The sequence below is a fragment of the Notolabrus celidotus genome, chromosome 15, assembly GCF_009762535.1.
Source record: "Notolabrus celidotus isolate fNotCel1 chromosome 15, fNotCel1.pri, whole genome shotgun sequence".
In the NCBI taxonomy this organism is placed as follows: Eukaryota; Metazoa; Chordata; class Actinopteri; order Labriformes; family Labridae; genus Notolabrus; species Notolabrus celidotus.
In genome coordinates, this window is record NC_048286.1 from 23,385,536 (window position 1) to 23,406,581 (window position 21,046).

At 39.3% G+C, this 21,046-nt stretch overlaps 2 protein-coding genes across 4 annotated transcripts; both read left to right on the top strand.

Annotated features, from left to right (window-relative positions):
* The first annotated feature begins 110 nt into the window (after nucleotides 1–110).
* zgc:110269 (probable flap endonuclease 1 homolog) lies at nucleotides 111–7,367 on the top strand. The gene is made up of 11 exons (XM_034702060.1): nucleotides 111–430; nucleotides 2,615–2,681; nucleotides 2,880–2,982; nucleotides 3,241–3,295; nucleotides 3,401–3,462; nucleotides 3,591–3,727; nucleotides 5,029–5,089; nucleotides 5,187–5,318; nucleotides 5,898–6,043; nucleotides 6,135–6,279; nucleotides 6,460–7,367. Exons 1-11 carry the CDS (start codon nucleotides 349–351, stop codon nucleotides 6,514–6,516), a joined length of 1,047 nt encoding a protein of 348 aa, XP_034557951.1. The 5' UTR covers nucleotides 111–348; the 3' UTR covers nucleotides 6,517–7,367.
* Nucleotides 7,368–8,718: 1,351 nt separating this feature from the next.
* Nucleotides 8,719–19,517, top strand: agfg1b (ArfGAP with FG repeats 1b). Of its 3 annotated transcripts, none has more exons than XM_034703862.1 (12): nucleotides 8,719–9,189; nucleotides 14,147–14,240; nucleotides 14,528–14,643; nucleotides 15,213–15,345; nucleotides 15,460–15,616; nucleotides 15,786–15,896; nucleotides 16,287–16,425; nucleotides 16,661–16,740; nucleotides 16,860–16,952; nucleotides 17,113–17,271; nucleotides 17,745–17,839; nucleotides 18,019–19,517. In XM_034703862.1, the coding sequence occupies exons 1-12, from the start codon at nucleotides 9,023–9,025 to the stop codon at nucleotides 18,076–18,078; spliced, it is 1,404 nt and encodes a 467-aa protein (XP_034559753.1). In that variant the 5' UTR covers nucleotides 8,719–9,022; the 3' UTR covers nucleotides 18,079–19,517. The 3 variants fall into 3 exon arrangements, with proteins under 3 accessions (XP_034559753.1, XP_034559754.1, XP_034559756.1); XM_034703863.1 differs by having other exon boundaries at nucleotides 15,789–15,896; XM_034703865.1 differs by lacking the exon at nucleotides 8,719–9,189 and adding an exon at nucleotides 9,226–9,342.
* The last annotated feature ends 1,529 nt before the right edge of the window (nucleotides 19,518–21,046 follow it).

The following is a 21,046-nucleotide window of genomic DNA, read 5'->3' on the forward strand; positions in this document are numbered from 1 at the left end:
CTATACCGGGCATTGATAGTAGTTGACAAGCTGTCTTGATATAAATCTGCTAAAACTGTTCATCAATTGTAACATTAAGATCTGACTTTGAGTCCTGCATTGATGCAATGCTGACCCCTGCTGTTCCATCAGGGTCAGTGTATGTGCAAAACCAGGAAGATGTTGATGTCTGTGGTTTCACATCAACAACATTGTAGTGACGTGTTGTCAGATTTGAAATTCATTTCTACCACCGAAGCCCGATTGCACACAGCAGAGAGGTTTCAACAAACTTAAACTTCGTATTGTCTGTCTTTAAGTTCCTGGTGGTAACGTGACTAGAAAACAGAAACAGATGCTGACAGAACAATGGGGATCACTAAACTGGCAGATTTGATCCGCACAGAGGCTCCTAACGCTATTTCTTATAAAGATATCAGTGATTACACCGGTAAGTACCCTTACACCTGATCCCACAGCTGATCTGTTTTAATATTATCCTTTGATTCTGTTTGCTACAACAGCTGATGTTAGCATACTAGCTCACCTAGCTGCTATGACTGCTACACGTAAATATGAAGATAACACAAACTGATATTGAAGTAAATAAATTGAAAATAAATTTTTAGTTACAACATATTGGTTGCGACCTACAGAAGATGATTAGGGCCACTGAAAAAAATTAAGGTCAATTTGAAAAATATATTATCATTATTATTATGAGAATAAAAGTCCGAATTCTGTCTACTTTTAGTCTGAACTGAAATTAGTCAGTGGAAACAGGGATTTAAAAAAAATAATAATCTCACTTTGAAAATATCCCAAATCATCACTAATTATTCTACATTTCCAAAGGCTTTTATTTTGAAATTCCAAATCAGGTGTAGCTGTTATTGGCAGCATCACATTTTGAGGTTTCTTCTTTCTGTCTGAATCAAAACACATCAGTGGAAACTGAGATTTATTTTAATGCCAGATATATAATTACCTGGCACATTTTTATATTTCAGACGGCTTTTATTTGGAAAATTCCCTAGAATTTTTACTTTAATCTCAGAATTCTGACTTTTTTCTCAGAATTATAATAATAAAAAAAGAAATTTGACCTTCAGTGGCCCTAATCCTCTTCCACACTACCACTGCATCTCAATACGTATCTATTGGTACTGTACATTAAATTAAAATAGCACTTTCTACTTTTTTCTTTCTTCACCTGATATTGGTGCAAATTTGACTTGGGAATAAAAACATATCAGAATCAGAATCAGAAATACTTTATTTATCCCGGAGGGAAATTCTGTTGTTACAGAATGCTCTTGAACACTGTATGAAAAAGTCAAAATATTAATAGAAAAAAGGAATACAATAAGATATAAATATGAATGAAATAATATAAATTGGATTAATAATAAGTATATACAGAAATGCAGAATAGTTAGAGTTCGCTATGTACAAAAGCTCTGGGAATGAAGGTATTACATACAGGATGTTGAGGTGGCAGGGATATTGCAATGTGTATTGTATATAGTTCAGTCATCAGAGGGAGGAGTTGTACAGTCTGATGGCCACACGCAGGAATGACTTCCTGTGACGTTCTGTGGTGCATTTAGGGGGGATCAGTCATGCGCTGAATATGCTCCTGTGATTCACCAGCACGTTGTAGAGAGGGTGGTGGATGTTGTCCATGATGCTGTGGAGCTTTGACAGAGTCCTCCTCTCTGTGACCGCTGTCAGAGAATCAAGCTCCACCCCGACAACATCACTGGCCTTACGGATCAGTTTATTTAGTCTGTTTGCATCCGCTCCCCTCAGCCTGCTGCCACAGCACACCACAGCAAACAGGATAGCACTGGCTACCACAGACTCATAAAACATCCTCAGCATCATCCTGCAGATGTTGAAGGACCTCAGCCTCCTCAGGAAGTAGAGGCGGCTCAGGCCTTTTTTGTAGACGGCTTCGGTGTTCCTGCTCCAGTCCAGTTTATTGACCAAATACACCCCCAGGTATTTTTAGTCCTCCACAATGTCCACACTGGCCCCCTGGATGAAAACAGGGGTCACTGGTGCCTTGTTCCTCCTCAGATCCACAATCAATCCTTGGTCTTTGTCACACTGAGCTGGAGGTGGTTCTGCTCGCACCATGTGACAAAGTTGCCCACCACAGCCCTGTACTCAGCCTCATCACCCGTCCTAATGCATCCAACTACAAGTACTGTAGTTTACACTGCTCTTACTATTTTCTCTACCTTAATGGATATCAATATGTATCCCTTCTCGAGTTTTTGAACTAGTCAAAATTGTTTTGTAACATGGTAAATGAATCAGATAAAGGCATAAATACACTTACAGTATATGATATGATATTACGTTTAAGGCAATCCTTATAAAGAGTCTCAGAGGCCTCACTGAAGTTCACATTAATTGGGTGTAGTGTATTACTGAACATGCCTCTACTGATTTTATATGTATATTATTTAAAAGGAACATAGATAAAGAACATTCAAATACTGTACTTGAGTAAATGTTATCAGTTTTATCTCATGGTATAAGTGGCTGTGATAGCTGAACTGTTCTTGTATCAATGTGTGTTCTTTTGTTCGGTGCTGACGATGATCATGTGTGTTACACTCCTCAGGAAAAGTAATTGCACTGGATACTTCAATTGTTGTGAACCAGTTCCGAGCAGCTACACCTTCCCTCAGGTGAGCTCCCTGATGATTGATGACGTGCTCCACAGCAGTTAGTTTTTCACATGCACTTTATTCTCAAGACATCAACATGAAAACACTTCAGACACAGACTTAGAAACAAAAACACATATTATGTTCATGTTTGTTATAATGCACAGGGATTAATTGTTAGGTGGTTTATTTGAATTATCCTCTATTTCTTCTCTGCAGCCCTCTGACAGGTCTCTTTTACCGCACGCTCACCTTCCTGGAACATGACATAAAGCCAGTCTTTGTGTTTGATGGAAAGCCTCCTGGGGAAAAGAGAGCTGTTGTAAGTGACACCTATAAACCTTTATCTTTTGTCTAAACATGACAGGAAATATCTTCAAAAGTGTGCAAGATAGCCAGAGGTCAGAGAGAGACTAATGAGTTGTAGAACTGGTCACCTTGTATGGGTTGGAGAAGCAAATATTGAAATAATGATCGACTGTGAAGTGAAATTGATGTGCCAGGATCATAAGACAACAAACACCTGTAGTTTGACACAGATTTCTGCTCTTACTTATGAAACTCCTTTTTTTCCCTGCAGCTTGAGAAGCGAGCCGAGGCTGCTGGTTGGACCTCGCCTAAATCTACAGGCACAGGTACATATGCATAGACTGAAAAGCACAACTTTTCACAAGTTATACAAAGGGAATATAACATGACTGTCGAGTCTTTAAAGAGAACATCTTTTGTGCTCCTTGCAGCATCGTCCCAGACCAAAGATTGTCACCAGCTTCTAAAATTTCTGGGCGTACCTTTTGTCCAGGTATGACCTCATGAACATAGAACAAATATACTTTTGTCTAAACCTCTTTTGCAATCTCTTTCCTTCCCTTCCTCTCTTGATTTATAATAACCTCCCTTCTCTGTTTTATACTTGGTCTTGTGCTTCAGGCCCTAGGGGACGCTGAGGCTCTGTGCGCCTGTCTTGTGAAAGAAGGGACAGTGGATGCTGTTGCATCAGAGGATATGGACACACTGCCTTTTGGGGCCAGTACTCTCATTCGACAGCTAAACGCTAAGAGAGAAAGGTCAGAAATGTTGATACAATGTATTGCTTATAGGAATTTACTATAGACTGTATAAATAATGGACGTAGTATCCATGACGTCACCCATCTGTTCCTGAATGCTGTTATGAAGCCAATTGTCGGCAGGAGCCATATTGAAAATGCTGAACTCAACTGAGGAAAAGAGGCGGGCGGGGTTTGAGCCTTCTTGCCAACAGCTATGTGTTCCAACCAACTTGTCAGTCATGTCAGTCTTGTCCTTAAATGGGCAAAAACTTGTAAACGTAATATCTTCTGAGCTGTTGCATTATAAAAAAATCGCCCTCCGTACAGTGTGTGCTGATAGAGACATTAGCTACGTAGACCGAAGCCGTTTTTTGAACCAGGCTGTAAACATGTTTATTAATGCTGCAAAGATCGTCTTTTTTGAATTGGTGTCCTCAAGTGGATTCTTGATGAATTGCAGTTTGTAACAACTCCGCATGGGCTATATATTTTGAGACCAGAGGTTGCCGCTTATAAGGGACGTAGTATCCGTGACGTCACCCATCTGTCCCTGAGCACTGTTTTGAAGCCAATCATCGGCGGGAGCCATATTGGAAATGCTGAAATCAACCGAACTTAGTGTGAGGTAAAGAGGCGGCATTTGAACCTCCTTGCCAACAGCTACAGTATTCCCGCCTGTCAGTGAAGTCAGTCATGTTCTTAAATGGGGAGAATTCGTAATCTTAACATCTTCTGAACTGTTGCATTATAAAAAAAATCATCCCCTGTACAGTGTGTGCCGATGGGGAAATTAGCTCTTCAGACCCAAGCTTTTTTTTTAACCAGGCTGTAAACATGTTTATTAATGCTGCAAAGATCATCTTTTTTGGATTGGTGTGTTTCCGGTGTTTCTGCAGCCAGCCTCAAGTGGACACTGCATGAAATGCAGTTTATAACAATTCCGCATGAGCATCACATTTTAAGACCGGAGATTGCCGCTTGGAATTGACTTAATGTCTTTTTATTTAGAGTCCAAATAAAATGTATCCTTATTTATGGCATGGTGGCAATTTTACAAAGTCATATGTGTGTTTTCCCCACCTGGTGGCCTCTTTGTCAGGCCACTCCATCATTCTAACAGCAAAGACTTAGGGTCTGCTTATCACTTATTTGTCACATTCACAACATGCTCAGGGGAGATTTTGATCAAGTGAAACTGATGCTTTGAGTTCAGTTCGAAGCATGTAGCGTTTTGTACAATTGTTTCCAGGGTCGATATGTTGTTAGATGAGGCAGATGGGTTCTAATGTTGATCTTTGTTCTTCCTCTCCCTAACAGTGAAGTCATTGAATATTCTTTACCCAAGCTCTTGGAGAAACTCCAAATTAATCATGAAGAGGTAAGACTAAATGCCTTTGAATACATCCTTTGCATCTTTATGGAAATACTTTGTACAGGCATGCTCTTAAACTTTGTTTGCAATTTTCCTCCACCAGTTTGTCGACCTGTGTATTTTATTGGGCTGTGACTACTGTGAGAAGATCACTGGTTTAGGTCCTGTGAGAGCTCTGAAACTGATCCAGAAGCATCGTACAATCGAGGACGTGGTTTTACATGTCAACAGAAAGGTACTAAATGGATAACCAGGGGCCTTTCAGAAAGGAGGTTCAACAAACTCTGAGTCAAATCATTAACTCTTACTTGATTTGATCAGATGGGAAAATCTGAGTTTTTGGTTTCAGAACAGCTGATTGTGTTAGTTTAATCAACTCTAAGCAGGTTAATTGAAATTAAGCATGTGCACCACAACTAAGAAAATACAATATGAATAGAGCTTAAATACTACAATTCCCTATGCCAACAGCTGATAAAAAGAGGTCCACCTACTTCAACCTTGTAGAATTAGAAGTTCTCATGTGCACATACAGCGAGTTTGAACATATTTTCAGAAAGAAAAGCAAAACTGCTGCAGTGGCAAAAGAGAGAAGCAGCATTGGAGAAAACTGCAGCTTGGGGTTAAAATGACCTCCCTCTAAGAAAAGGGAAACCAGAGTTTCCCTCATTTCAGGGTTAACAAACTCATGGTTTTCACTAAACCTGCTTCCTGAAATGGGCTCTTGACGTCTTTATTTTTCTTCTTTGTGTTGCTTCACAAAAAGGCAATTGTAAAAAAAACAATTCAGACACTTACGATTGTTGTCCCACAGACTCATCATGTGCCACATTCCTGGAAATACAAAGAAGCACGTAAGATCTTCTTGGAACCTCAAACCGTAGCTCCTGAACTCACCTGGACCGAGCCGGATGAAGAAGCTTTGGTTGAGTTCCTTTGTCAAACTAAACATGCAATGAAGTACGTACTCGTGACTCTAACTTCTCTAGCCTGGGTTTCATCTCTCACATGTTAAGACTGTATTCATATTGTTTTTATTTATTTGATCAAGGGGGGACAAGGTCCGTCATCGAATGGAGAAGTTTCGTCAGACGCGAGAGAGCAAGCGAGAGGAGAGGGAAAAGGAGCGGGCAGCAGGACACAGCAGGCAAACACGCATGGAGGATTTCTTCAGAGTCACCAGAAAGAGGGATCATGTGAGTGTAACTGGATTGGATGGAAAGCTATAAGTATTCATTAACATTGAACAGTTAAAGTTAATCAAACATTTAAATATTTACAATGTCTGATTCTGTCTTGATTTGTGCTCCTGTCAAGCAGTTATGACCTAAAATATGTAGAGTGTTGATGTGTCTGCTCTTTTATTTCTTCCTCAGCCTGTGGAAGCTGCAAACTCACAAAGCATCAACAAAAAGAGACAAAAGAGGAAATAGAGCCACTACCATCTGCCGATTGCTGTCTTACTGTCGAGATATCTCCAAAAAGTCGTGAAAATACTGAAAGACATATCTTTGAATTCTGCCATGAGAAGATTTTTCAAACAAATGTAGCTGCTTCACTCCTGTGCTGATGAGTAAGTCAAATATCTCTGGTATCAATGCCAGTGACTGAATGGATTTCCATTCATTGTGATTTTATTTGCTCTCACACCTATTATGTAAAACGTTCCAGAGACTTAGCTTTAACTTTAACTTTCATGGTTTTAAACTGGTAAAGGACAGTGCTTTTCTAAGTGTCTATTTGCCACCCCAGAATCAAGCACAATGCATAACATACATCTCGCACCTTGCTGATTTCAAGTTTATTTTGTCACTACATGGATGCACATCATCCATTCACAATATAACAAGTGTATCTTGTTTTTGAAAAAACAACAATACAATTCACTAAGCAGGTCTTCAGTGTATCCAGTAGTTTCTTGCAAAGCCACCAAGAAAAGCAGATCAGGCGGTGAATGACTATGAAAGAGACCAGTGTGACCACTGTCATGGAGACCTCCCCCCCAGCCAAAACTGCAGACAGGGGATGTCTCATCACTAGATATTCAATGAGCACCTGTTGTGTAAAGGGTGCCAAGGCGCAGACCAAAAGAGTTGAATTTTAAAACATGCACTGATGTGCAATCATGTCTAAAAGAAGAAGTGAGATGTTTAGATCCACACAAAGAAGATATTTTGTTTGAAATAACTTGTAAATACAGTATGAAGAGACCACAATGTATGTTTTATATTCAGATTTTTAGTAGCATTGTGCCCTTTTAAATAAATGACAATTTGTAATTTGATTTGTTCATGTGATATTCTGTGTGACTGGGTCAAGCGTTGCAAATTGTGCACGTGCAGTGTTTACATAGCACATTTGTTTCTTGAAATATTTCCAAATAGACTGGGTTATAGAGATGTGACGTTCGCGAACGAGTTGGTCTTTTGAACGGCTATTTTAAGTGAAAGATGAGAACCAATTTGCATGTTGTGAGCCGTTCATTTGGGAGCCGTTTTTATATGCAGATTGCCCATGCTGCCTTCACGTGTCACCTGTGTGCCTCATGAGTCTTTTGTTCACACTTATTGTCTACACTTTTTTATTGTTTACATTGTTTTGATGTGGATTCGAGTCAAGGAGCTGAGCTCCTTTTTGTAAAGTAGTTCAGGTGTAGAAACACCAGGTGGAGTAGTACAATTTTGCATTCACATTTGTATAATATTCTAATTTTTATTCTAGTTCTATTTGTATTTTGGCTCTAAATATCTAGCTAGACTCTTCTCCTCTGTTGTTCCCAACTGGTGGAATGAATTGCCTAACTTCTTACAATCCACAAAATCCCTTTCTACTTTTAAGAGATGTCTGAAGACTCAACTGTTCAGGGAACACTTAGGCACTTAACCTGACCCTTCTCTTTTCCACACAGTTCTTGTGTGTAACATTTTACAGTAACGTTGTTTTGCATGGAAGTTTTCTGTAGCCTGTGTAGTTTTTACAGTGCCACAAAGTTTTTTCGGTGAAGGAAAATTCAAAATAGTGATCTCACTGTCGAAGCATGGGGATATATGGCACCATCTTATGGAATGTTTACAATGCCAAATGAAATTATAATCAATATTTCAGAATAATTCCCACCAATAGAGTATATATATATATATATATATATATATATATATATATATATATATATATATATATATATATATATATATATATTGGTGGGATGTGTAAGTTTGAATTATTCTGATCCAAATCTTATCTTATAACTGCTACCAGTGATTGTTTTCTTGATAAAAAAACGAGTTACCCCTGGTTGATTTCTAATAAATAAATATAACAATGAGCCAAAGAAGGTGTAAGGGATACCCACTGCCTGTGAGATCAAATTAACGTAACTGTAATGTGAATGAACAACACAGAATCTGTGAAATGAAATTGCATTTCTTTGTTTTGTTTTTTGCCTGTTTTTTGTTTTTATTTTATTTATTTATTTTTATTCTTTGGAATCAAGATGACTAATTATTTGAATCACAGGATGTACTGATGTATTTAGACCTGCACACTCAATAAAATAAAATAATGTTAAAAAAATACAATAACAAAAAAACAATGAGCCAAAGAGCCAGTCTTTTGAACGGCTCTTTGAAAGGAACGGCTCGTCAAGATCCAGTTCCCTTCAAAGAGCCATAAATCCCATCTCTACTTTTCCTGGGAAACGGGGCATTATTCCAAGCCAACAGATGGCGCCTGTGCTCGTGAAAGCCGTTCTGTTCCCCACTTTCTCCCTGTAGAAGAAGTAGTTTGTCAGTCGCCCAGTGAGTCTCCCAGCAGACAGACCTCTCAGCAAGGTGTCTGCCCAGCCACACGCGACGAGTCTGCCGCGAAGACACCCCACCCTGCCCCGGGTCCCCTCACCAAAGCCTCTCCCCCGGTGATACCAGCCCTCCGTTATCCACCATGGCGACGAGTGCCAAACGAAAGCAGGAGGAGACTCATCTGAAGATGCTCCGGGAAATGACGAGCCTTCCCGCGAATAGGAAATGCTTCGACTGCGACCAGCGCGGCCCGACCTATGTCAACATGACAGTGGGCTCCTTCGTGTGTACCACCTGCTCCGGCATCTTGTGAGTTTACTTATGGACCAAAGTGTGATCTGAAATGTGTTCAGCAGACCCCAGGGGAGGAAGAGACCATCTCTGCTGGTCTTGAGTCTGTGCGGTACACCCCTGACTTGGCGGTACCGTTAGCTCGTTAGCTAGCCGATGAAGTCAGGACAGGTAAGGAGACCAAAGGTTCTGGTTCTGTCTGAGCCTTTGGGTTGGGCCGGTCCATGCCGTCACTTTGTGTTGTTTGCAGAGCAGTGGTAGACAAAGTACACAGCTTCATTACTTTAGTCAAAGTATAGATACTCCATGTCAAATATTACTCCAATACAAGGGGAAGTTGCTCTGTCAGATTATTACTGGAGTTAAAGTACTTGCTTTTAAAAATACTTAAGTATTCAAAGTACTTCTTAAAAAATATCAAAACATTGTATTTTCACAACACATAAACACAGTCAAGAATACATAGGAGTACATTCTGCTACATCATGTTTGTCTAGGAACCATTACTTGAAATCTTTAAAAACTATACCATGGAATAAGAACAGACACTAAGTTACTCCAAGCACAGACAACTTAGTTTGAATTGTTCATCTGGAATTAAACAAATGTTACGTAGCTCAACACTCTTTCTGCTCAGGTGCTCAGGTGGAGAGTTATAGTCATCATTACCACCTCTAAATGAACTGCCTGATCTGAGTGAAGTTTGCATGTGTTTGCATGGTATACAGGTATGACTAAACCACTGAGACAGACAGAACTACACAAACACATTTTACTGTCTTAGGGATCAGATTTCAGAAAAGAGAAGGAAATTCATGAGCTGACTTCAAAGCAAAAGTAGTGAGTAACTAGAGCATTGATAGAAATGTAGTGGAGTAAAAAGTATCCCCAAAAAGTAAGACTCAAGTAAAGTACAGATACTCAAAAAATGTGCTTAAGTACAGTACTCAAGTAAATTTACTTTGTTCCTGTCCACCACTGGATACATTCAGTTTGAGTGTGAGTAGTGGTCTCAGGGGCTTACTTGCTTTGGGGTCCACGTTAGCACTCCTAGGTCCAGATACCGAACAGGCAAATATTTGAGCTCCCTGCTTCAAACAGCACGTCACAGACAGGAAAACCTCCTCGAGTTGAACTTTAGCTGGAGCTCCAAGCTCAAGGCATGTCGCAAAAAACACACCTAAACACACACACACTCGGAAACACACCTCTAGATAAGCAGGAGCGGGGTGGGTCACAGCTTGGGAAATATGTGAGAAAAAAAGTGGGGCAGTGGGTTGTCTGTAACTGCTCAACTAAACTCAAAATTATTTATACAGCACCTTTCATACATAAAAACATGCAGCCCAAAGTGCTTCACAGAATAACAGAGAGACAGAAAATAACAGCAATGGTAAAATGATAAAATGATTATAAATTAAATACTTAAAAATAAAATAAAATCAATACAGAAAAATTAATAGAATAAGTAATAGTGGAAAGAAAAGTTAAACAATAAGGTATTGTTAACAAGATCAGATGAATATAAGAAATAAATAGACAAATAACTAATTAAATAGGATAAATATATGTTAAAGCAATGGTTTAAATAATAATGATTCAAATAATAATCAAAATAATAATGCAGTCCAGGGCTAAAAATGGATTACTCCATATTAAAAGCTAGATTAAAAAAGTAAGGAACGGAGAAGAAAAGGTCTTAAGTTTACTTTTAAAAACACCCAGAGAGCTCGCCGTTTTAATGTCCAGAGGCAGAGAGTTCCATAAAACAGAAAGCTCTCTGGCCGGTGGTTGTGTGAGACACGTGAGGAACATTTAAAAGGGAAGCATTCGAGGACCTCAGTGATCGGGATGGAACATAAAATGACAGGAGATCAGTGATGTATGGAGGAGCTAGGCTGTTAAGAGCTTTAAAAACAAATAAAAGTACTTTAAAATCGATCCTAAAAGAAGAATAGAGCCAGTGCAGAGTTTCAAGAAGAGGGGTAATGTGATCAGTTTTCTTTGTCCTTGTTAAAACTGCTGACTGATGAAACCTCATCTTTTAACTCAAACGTTTAGCCTTGCGAAATCGCAACTAATTTTAGGGCAATGTGACTGATTCATGCAAATTGTAGCTGCCGACGCCCATGACGTTACTCATACGCAGCAGACACATCTGCTGATGTTGCTGTCAGTGGTACATTTGTCTTTCCCCTTAGAGGAGGTATTACAAGCCTTAACCCAGCTTTGTTTACACGTTAATGAGAAGCTGGTTTGTATGTAGGTGTGTGGCTCTGTCAGCAGGATCTAGACAGGTTGTAGAGCCTGGAGTCTAAGAGGAAATCTGAAAACGCTCAGTCATGTCACAGTGGAAAGGAATTTTCACTGCCATAAATTCTGGTTTGGATCCAGGTCTGGATTCTGTCCGGGTGAAACAAGGACTACATCACTGTTGGTGTTCAGTCATCACAGTCACAGATTGCATCAGGTTTTCTTTCAGGATCTATCCTGAGTGTTGGACTTAATTTTACCCTTGGCCTCCACAAGTCTACCATGGCGGTAGTTTTGGTCTTTTCTTTCGGTCTCAGGTCATTGAACCTCCTCACACTTTCTTCCAGAGTATCCCACTTCCCTTATGTCCAACATGGCTTCAGAAATGACTTTGCTTTTTTCATCAGTGATTTGATCTTTGTCAGCCTGCTGTAAAAACCCTTAACCACCAAAGCAACAGTTGTAGAAACAATGTCTCCTATTTCTCAACATCAAGCTTAGCTTTTTTGCTTGTGTCTCTCAGATTTAAAACCTGCTTGAAACCCTTATACCAGCCTTTAAAAAACTGAAAAAGAATTGCCCTCACCTTCTGTATAAGAGTTGAGGCTCTTTATTTGAAAGCAGCGACCTTCTCACAGATTTGTTTGTAAAGGTGTCTTGCTGTAACAGAAACATATCTCCGTAGTTGCTGCATCTTTCAGATACAAAAGTATTGAACCTAATATCACAAAGATTATACACACAGAGATTTGGATTTTGTGAATTGAGACCTAGTCATGGCATTGCTGTTTGTAAGAAACTGCAAATAGTCATATATTAATTCTGTTTTATTTTGGTAAGCTCAAATTACACTTTTTTTTTCACCCCTCAGCACTTTTCAGTGGTTCCACATAAGATAATTTAATCACACTTAACATGACTGAAAGGCAAAGTATGTAACACTTCAGCATTAAAAAAAGGACTGGACCTATTTTATGTATTTTCTTAATTGCTTACACACATTACCCCTGATAACCATATTTAGATTCTAGGTGATTTCAGTGGTTGCCTTCCAAATGTGTCAGAACCATAGACTGTATAAAAAAAATGGACGTAGTATCCATGATGTCACCCATCTGTTTCTGAAGCGCTGTTTTGAGGTCAATCGTCACCGGGAGCCATATTGCTGCTGTCGAGTGATTGTGACATAAAGAGGTGGGCTTTGAGCCTCCTAGCCAACAGCTGCAGTGTTCCTGCCTGTCAATCAAGTCAGCTGTGCCTCTCATTGGAAGACTCCTAATCTCAATATCTTCGAAATTGCTGTGTTAGAAAAATATTCACCCCCCCTACAGTGTGTGCCGATTGAGAAATGAGCTATCCAGACTACACTCGTCTTTTGTACCAGGCTGTAAACATGTTTATTTCTGCTGTAAAGATCGTCTTTTTTGAATTGGTGTGTATGTGGTTTCCTGTACTTCCGGAGCATGTTATTATTCCCCTCTTTCCTGTTATCACGGACCAATCAGAGCTACTCCCTGACCCTCTGTCGCCCTGATTAGCTGGGAAGCCACTACTTCCTCATAGAATGCGCACAACAATCTTTTGTGGGCGGGGTTACGGGAGCAGAGAGGGGAGGGGTAGTGTTGACATTTGATAGCTCTCTCCGAACTGATGTTTATATCACGCCTACCAACAGCAGCTTGAACAATGCTGAACAATATATACAGGTTGGTTTTTTTTTTAATATATATTTTCATGCTTTTTCGTCTTTATTGGATAGGACAGCTGAAGATAGACAGGAAATGTGGGGAGTAGAGAGAGAGGGAAAACATGCAGTAAATGGTCAACCAGCCGGCAGTCGAACCGGCGACCTCTGCAATGAGGACTGTAGCCTCTTTACGTGGGACGCTTAGACTGCTAGGCCACCTGTGCCCTGCATGCAAGTTTTGGAGCCATATAAAAAGAGTTTTGCCCAAATAAGGACATGACTAACTTGACTGCCGGACGGGGAACACATAGCTGTTGACTAGGAAGCTTAAACTCCGCCTCTTTAAGTCACACTATGCCTGGTTGAGCTCCGTATTACCAATATGGCATCCACTGTCGATTGCCTTCAAAATAGCGTTCAGGAACAGATGGGTGACGTCACGGATACTACGTCCATTATTTATACAGTCTATGGTTCTGACACAGTACAGAGTTTGGTAAACATGCCCCTGTCCCAACTGTTTTAATCTGAATTGATGGCTTAATAATTTTAAATGAGCAAATATTTTGTTAGAAATTTCAGACATCTGAAATGTCGTCTTAGAACCTTTTATTCAATTTAGGGTTTAAAATATTTGCAAACCATCAAATTCCGTTTTTTAAAATTTTACAAAACATCCTTAGTTTTGGAAGTCTCTTAAAACGAATAGCCACACTTTTTTTTAAATTAACGAACACCATTTTATGTAAGAGATTTTCCAAGAAGTCAGAACAAGAGATTTGAATGAAACACTAAATCTCTACCTTTTAGGATGTGCTGGTTTGCATTTCAGAGATAACGGTCAAGTGTCCCTATTGCACTCAGTGTCCACGTCCCAAACATGAAATACTCTTGTGTTTAATCAATCTGAGATGGAATGTATCAGTGCATCAGTGATTGGGAACTTGTGTTAGCCTGCTTTATGTCACATGAACAGCACTGGGTTGCATCCTGCTTCTCTTGTTCTTAAACTAACATACACCTCTCCACCAACAGGCGAGGACTGAATCCCCCACACAGAGTGAAGTCCATCTCTATGACCACATTCACACATCAGGAAATTGAGTTCTTACAGAAACACAGCAATGAGGTATCATACTCTTTAGACTCGGCTCAATATTTTACCAAGTTTCACCTTATTTCTGAGCTATGAGTATCTGGTTTTCATTCTGAAGTGGCATCACGGCATTTTTCTGAACCCGGCTTAGTCAACTTTATTGGCATTCCTCTCTCCCAACTTTTTTTCTCCTATTTCTCGTCCTCCCCTCCCCCCTTCCCTTTACTTTTCTCTCACCTCTCTCACGGCTTTGCCACCACCCCCCACCCAAATCCCCTTCCTTACCTCCCACTCCACTCATTCCTCTGCCCCCCCTGTAGGTCTGTAAACACATCTGGTTGGGCCTCTATGACGACAGGACATCAGTTGTTCCAGATTTCCGAGAACCACAGAAAGTAAAAGAGTTCCTTCAAGAAAAATATGAAAAGAAAAGATGGTAACATAAACATATTATTTTGTTTGTTTGTTTGTTTGTAAGATCACATCAGTATCACTTTCATATTGTAGTTCTTCCCCCCTGCAGATACATGTTTAAATGAATAGAGGAATACGATAATGTTTAATTTAATCTTGAGTGCATATTTCTTTAGACAATGAAGACAGTAAATACTAGAATTGTAAATGTCTGCCGTTCATTCAGTAATGCTGACTGGTTGTGCGATGCAATGAAGAAAAGAGCTGACAGTAAAAGTGTCACATCTGCCAAAAAATGTTTTGCAGTTATGGATTTGGTTAACCATGTTTTAATTAGATTGCAAGCTCTTCATTGTCTAGGACTCCCAAGTGAGTCCACGTGTCACTGTTCTCTTTTACTGCAGTGTTGGTAGAAAAGAAAACACGACTTTTAAAGACTCATTTATGAAAGGAGGCCAGATTTGATAAGATTGTTAAATGAATAAACACCTGTTTGTCAGACTATGTTTACTCAGTGCCTTGTTGATTTCTAAAAGCTGTATCTGTTATTTCATTGATCTCATGTTGTTGTCAATGTTCTTGAAATCAAAGGTATGTTCCTCCAGACCAGGCAAGAGTAAATGTTCAGGCCTCGGTTTCTGGATCCTCAGCCAGCAGCACTGGTAGTACCCCCGAAGTCCAACCCCTTAAGACCTTGCAGCTCAACAAGACTCCTTTGCGCCAGGTATCAGAAATGTACCCAAAACTTAAATCTGAACATCAGAAATCAACCTGTGATGTCTTTTTGGCTTGAATTGACCAAATCCGTAACCCCCTTTGTTTTCTGGCTACTGCCCAGTCTCCAGGGGTTGGTCGTTCCCAGGCTCACTCCGCTGCTCAGGAGAAGAAGTTTGACTTGCTCTCTGACCTGGGAGGAGACATCTTTGCTGCTCCACCCACTCAAACCTCCAGCTCTACCAACTTTGCCAACTTTGCACATTTTCCAAGCCAGTCGGGTAAAAACACCACCCCCCCTGTAACTGTCCATTGTTGAACTCAGACCAATACAGATTTGTAAAGATATTTGGAAGTACATAGTCTTTGAGTAGTCATCATCTCATTCCCCTGTCATTGATTATTTTTCCACTTTCATTGTTTATGTTGATTTTTCCTTGTGTATGGCAGCAGCACCTCAGGGTAATACAAATACCAACTTTGCCAACTTTGAGGCATTTGGAAACACTACGATTCCATCCCATCTGAGCACGTCACCCCCATCAAAGTCCTTTTCATCAGGTACCCCCCTCCTCACCATTGTCACTGTCTTCCCTATCCACACACTTACCCCTCACCTCAGTATTTTCCTTTTTAAAATCCATCTCATGTCCACTGGAGAGGCCTTTCCTGTGTTCAGGCTTGGTCATCAATCCTGTTGATGCAAAGTAAATGTCTTAAACATGCAGCAGGCACTTAACTACTTCTGAGTTGTCTCCAATTTTGGGAACACCATGATATATCCCTTCAAATTTGGATTTCTTTAAGAAAGGCATAGAAGTGTTGTGAAGGGAGACCCCCAGTGGACAGTCAGTCTTAAAACTCACACTGTGCAAATTTGACAAATTACTTTGTTTTTCCCTGAGTCCTGAGTCTTGTCAGTGTGAGTACTTTGTTTTTCTCTCCCAAAAGGTGGAGGTGTGCCAATCCCGATTTCTACAGCCGTCCCGACTCAAACCCACTCAGGGAGCTGCTCAGAAGACCGCTATGCTGCTCTAGCTGAGCTGGACAATGAACTTTCAGTTGTCTCCACGAGCAGCAATGTGCCAGGGTGAGACAAACATAGACGAACACACAGTAATATGTGATTTATTAATACTACATTGTTTTGATTAAGTCAACATGCTATGTGTTGAATAATTGCAAAGTGAAATAGTGTAGTTGATTGTATAATTATTATTTTGGTGTTAAGGAAGTTGGTGAAATATTATCAGTATCAGCAGATCAGTCATAAATCTTTACAAAGGACATTCATTTGTTAAAATATATTTCTTTTTTTCTAACAGAAATATATTTGGACCAGTGCTTGGTTCATCACCAGCCCAGAATCCACCTGTGTTACCCAGCATGCAGCCTGGCTTTGGAGGTGATACAGAACACTACCACTACAGTTATGCAAACAGAACAAAGTCTTGTTTTCACACTTTTACATTTTCAAATGAGTTTGAGGACTCATTCTGCAACGTGCTTGCATTTGTCATCCAGCCGTCCCATCCACAAACCCCTTTGTTGCTGCAGCCGTTGCCCCAGAGATGGCCACCAACCCTTTCCAGACCAATGGCAGAGCCCCATCTGCAGGTGTGTACATTTAGAGTTAAGTGTTCTTTACAACTGATTATTTTTTAAATTAGATATTTGTGTTTCTGATGTAACTTAGTTACATTGCTAAATAGCTTTGTGATTTGCCAACGTATTTAGAATTACTCCTACTTGAGTGTTGTATGTGTGCGTCTTGTAGCCTCGTTTGGTACTGGCTCTATGAGCATGCCCGCCGGCTTTGGGAATGCATCCTCCTACTGCCTCCCGACCAGTTTCAGTGGGAACTTCCAACAGCAATTCCCCGGCCAGGCCCCAATCCCTTACTCTCAACCTGCGACCTACCACCCTCAGTCTAATGGTTAGTGGCCTCCCACATCCCTTTGTCCTCTTACCCTGTTCCACCTGTGCAGTACCTGTCCATAATGTAGGACATAATAAGCATTTCCTTGGCATAAGCTATAGGAAATCTACATATTTTTAAAGTCTTTCTTCAGTGAAGTGTCAGGATGGCTTGTAAGTGGCAGCTACTGCACAGTGAAACAGGTTGCTTTAAGGTAAAAAGCTTTGTTTGCTTTGCACCAGAAACACAATCAACAAATCCGACAACATTAAAGGATCTCTGTTTGCACCTTAATGCAATCTGGCACTCCAGGACTTGGCTCTTCTTAATTTTTCAAGTTTGATTCCCATAAATGTCTTTAAAAATTAGTGCATGATGCTGTTTTTTTTTTTTAAGATAACTTTATTTTAGACTCCTGCATTTTATGGCCTATTGAAATGGTAGTTTATTCGAAGCATAATAATTCCCCCCCTTTGCTGGAACACTTTTAGGCCCTGCATACCCAGTCTACGGCCAGAACAAGCCTTCCATGACGCCCTTTGGGCCGCCCATGGCTGGCCCTGGCATGTCTAATAACCCATTCATGGTGAGCATGCATTGTTTTTGTCTCTCGACTTTTCAAAGATTATCTAAGAAAAGTATGCACTGTTGAAAGGGGCTTTACCAGCCTTGGATTGATAATACAAATTAATCTCGGCAGAAAGTATTTCTTCATTAAAGTGATATAGGGGATATTTTATAATCCTGACTCCCTCTTTTTCTCAGGCGGGAGCTCCAGCAGGGTCATTCCCTTCGGGTGGTATGTCCACCAACCCTTTCCTGTAGCACAACTCCAAGTCATTGCCACCAGAGGGCAGCATGCAGCACATATTCAACGCACCCATCATGCAATTAGAGGCAGTGCATTTACAAAGACAAAAAAAGACTTGCTTTTTTTCCTCTTTTTTTTTTTTTTTTTTCATAAAATAAGTTTACAACACTATGAAGGAGTACAAAGGACTATACTGAAGACTAAGGGACTGTTATTGGGATTATATACTTTTTGGACTATTTACAATGTATGCTTTTTACTTTTTGTTTATGACTGTAAGCTCTGTGCATATCATAATTTGTAATCACAGTTAAGTACATGTTATATATAACAAGGACTGAGTTAACAAGGGTGAGTATACACACACCTTGTGGGGAAAATCCCACTACAAAGTATCTATGTAAGTAAGGGTATACACATTAGGATTATTAACAGGGTGTCTTCCAAATCCATGATCTGTGGTGTGAGGTAACCATGAGGATACTGGCATTGAATTTTCAAAAGGGATTACTTTTTTTTCTTTTTCTTTTTTTTAGCACAATTACTACTGTACCAGCACCATGGTGCAATATGTCCTTTATTAACATACAGATCCAGGTTCAAGTTGCTTTTTTTTTAAAAAGCAACCAAATGTCTTTATTTTCAAACATTCCAGAAAGGTGGATGGAACACTAAAACTTGGACTGTAAGACATCATTTTAGACATTGCTAATATCTGTGAAATTTTAAACATTAGGCTTAATTTGGGTTTGTTATCGAGGCCAGCTCCTTGAATATGAGACCAGCAGAACTGTCAGATGTTTCACGCCTCTGGGTAAATGTACAGACATCTGTAGCACAACTAACGGGAAGGGACAAAAAGTCATTAAGGCATTAAAAAGATTGGCTCTTCATTCCGTTACTCTGCTTAGCCGTTAGAATATTGGTAAATTGTTAGATATACTGCTATTTTCCTGTCTGCTGCTGGTTGAAGATTTCAGATTCCCACCATACTTATCAAATATCGTAATGAAAAAGAAAAGTCTGTTGAGAAAGCTTGAGGGTCGTGGGTTATGGCATCTTCACATGATTGCAGGTGATGTCCTCCACATGTTATGACAGGTTAAGCAGACCCGGCTGAGGCAGAAGTTTTTAGAAACATTTGAAAACAATGTTTATGTAATGTTTATCTCTTTACCACACTCCCTTTTTTATCTTTTTTTCCTCCTTGCCTTCTGGTTGTAAGGCTTTGGAGTGAAGAACTGGACATAGCTTTTAGCTAAGGCAAGGTAAAAGTACCTATTAAAACTTGGCGGCTAATACATTATCAAATCTGCCTGGGACCCCTGAGAAATGTGGTCGTAAATGTGCCACCAATGACTAACATTGAGTTTATTGTATTTACATGAATAGGTAAGTAAATGTGTACATATATAAATATATGTATAAATAAATTAAAAGATTTTTAACTACAGTTGAGTTTTTTAATGGTCTCATTCTTTATTTCAAGAAAGTAATGGCTCTGGGCATTTTTCGTTTTTTTGTTTCAACTTTTTTATTTTCAGAAAAGAAGAGGTTCAGTCAAAAAATAACATTTTCTCCCCTTCCCAAACCCAACTCAGTACTCTTTCATAATTTAGACATTAAGAGAACTGTATACTTACATCAATATACAAACACACCTACACATGAGTATTCATATGATATACAAACACAACAGTGTACCTAATGTTGAAATTAAAAGGTATATTTGTACATACATTCACGGACCCATACACATACCTACACCTACCCATCAGCTTGCATACATATATAAACATAGCCATGCCTACACATAGGAATAGCCACAGATGTATGCATGTACCCATACAGTAGAAAAAAAAAAAAGAAAAAGTAAGAATAAGAGTTAAAGAGAGTACTGTTAAGCATTGCAAGCACTCTGGGGGCTCAACCAAAGAACAGCAAGATCCAGGTACCAGCAGCACCCCTGCATCCACAGCTCTGGGCATTTTTGTTGTTGAAATAAGTCGTTTTAATGTTCATCTAATTTAACCCTCAAAGACCTAGACGGCTGCCGGCGGCCACAAATAGCTCTTGTTCTTAAATGTTTAATTTTCCCTTTTGCTTTTGTGCCCTAATTTATGATATAATAATATCTCTACTTACTCTCAGACATTTTTTACACACATCTACAGGGTCAGTAAATGATATATAAGAATACATCTGCTTATTCCACTAAAAAACACCAAATGTAAAACGGGATACTAAATGCAGCACAGTGAAATATAATGTTCTCCTGAATAAAATGATGTATGGCACTTGATGCTGAGTGCTTTAATAGGTTAGAAAAACATAATAAATACAGGAGAGTCTGGCGCCCCCAAAAATGGTCTAGGTCTTTAAGGGTTAATCAAGAATTGTCTAAATGTTACAAGCACCTCTCATAAACAACACAAGTCTAAAATTTAACCATAATATCTGATTAATTCAATACCAAAACCAAGTAAATATTAAGCTTTATTTGTTGCAAAATTTCACGTTATAGTTTTTTTTTTAATGCAGCTATATGTAAACTCTGTGTATCTGTAGAGAAATCAACATTAGTGACTATTACTTTGCACTCGGAAGGTCTGATCTTCTTCACTACTGTCTTACATGTACAGTGGTGGAAAAAAAGTTTTAGACAATCTCAATTATTGTCATGAAATATTTGTGGAAAAATCTTTTTTGTGTTTCAAGCGTTAGACAGACACAAACAAATACAAATTATATTAAGTTTTGTTTATTGTTTACAAGAAAAAATAACAAAGCTAAATTCTTGACAGTTTCAATATGTCAGTTCTCAACATTGTCGGTATCAGAAGTCAACAAATAACAGAGAATGTGTTCAAAACTGAACAAAAAATAAAATAAACCTGGCTGTGACTGTACTGAAAGAAATTGCACATGAAGACCTAAGAGTGATTCTCAATGCAATATTTGGGGTTCTCATAAAACTGTGTT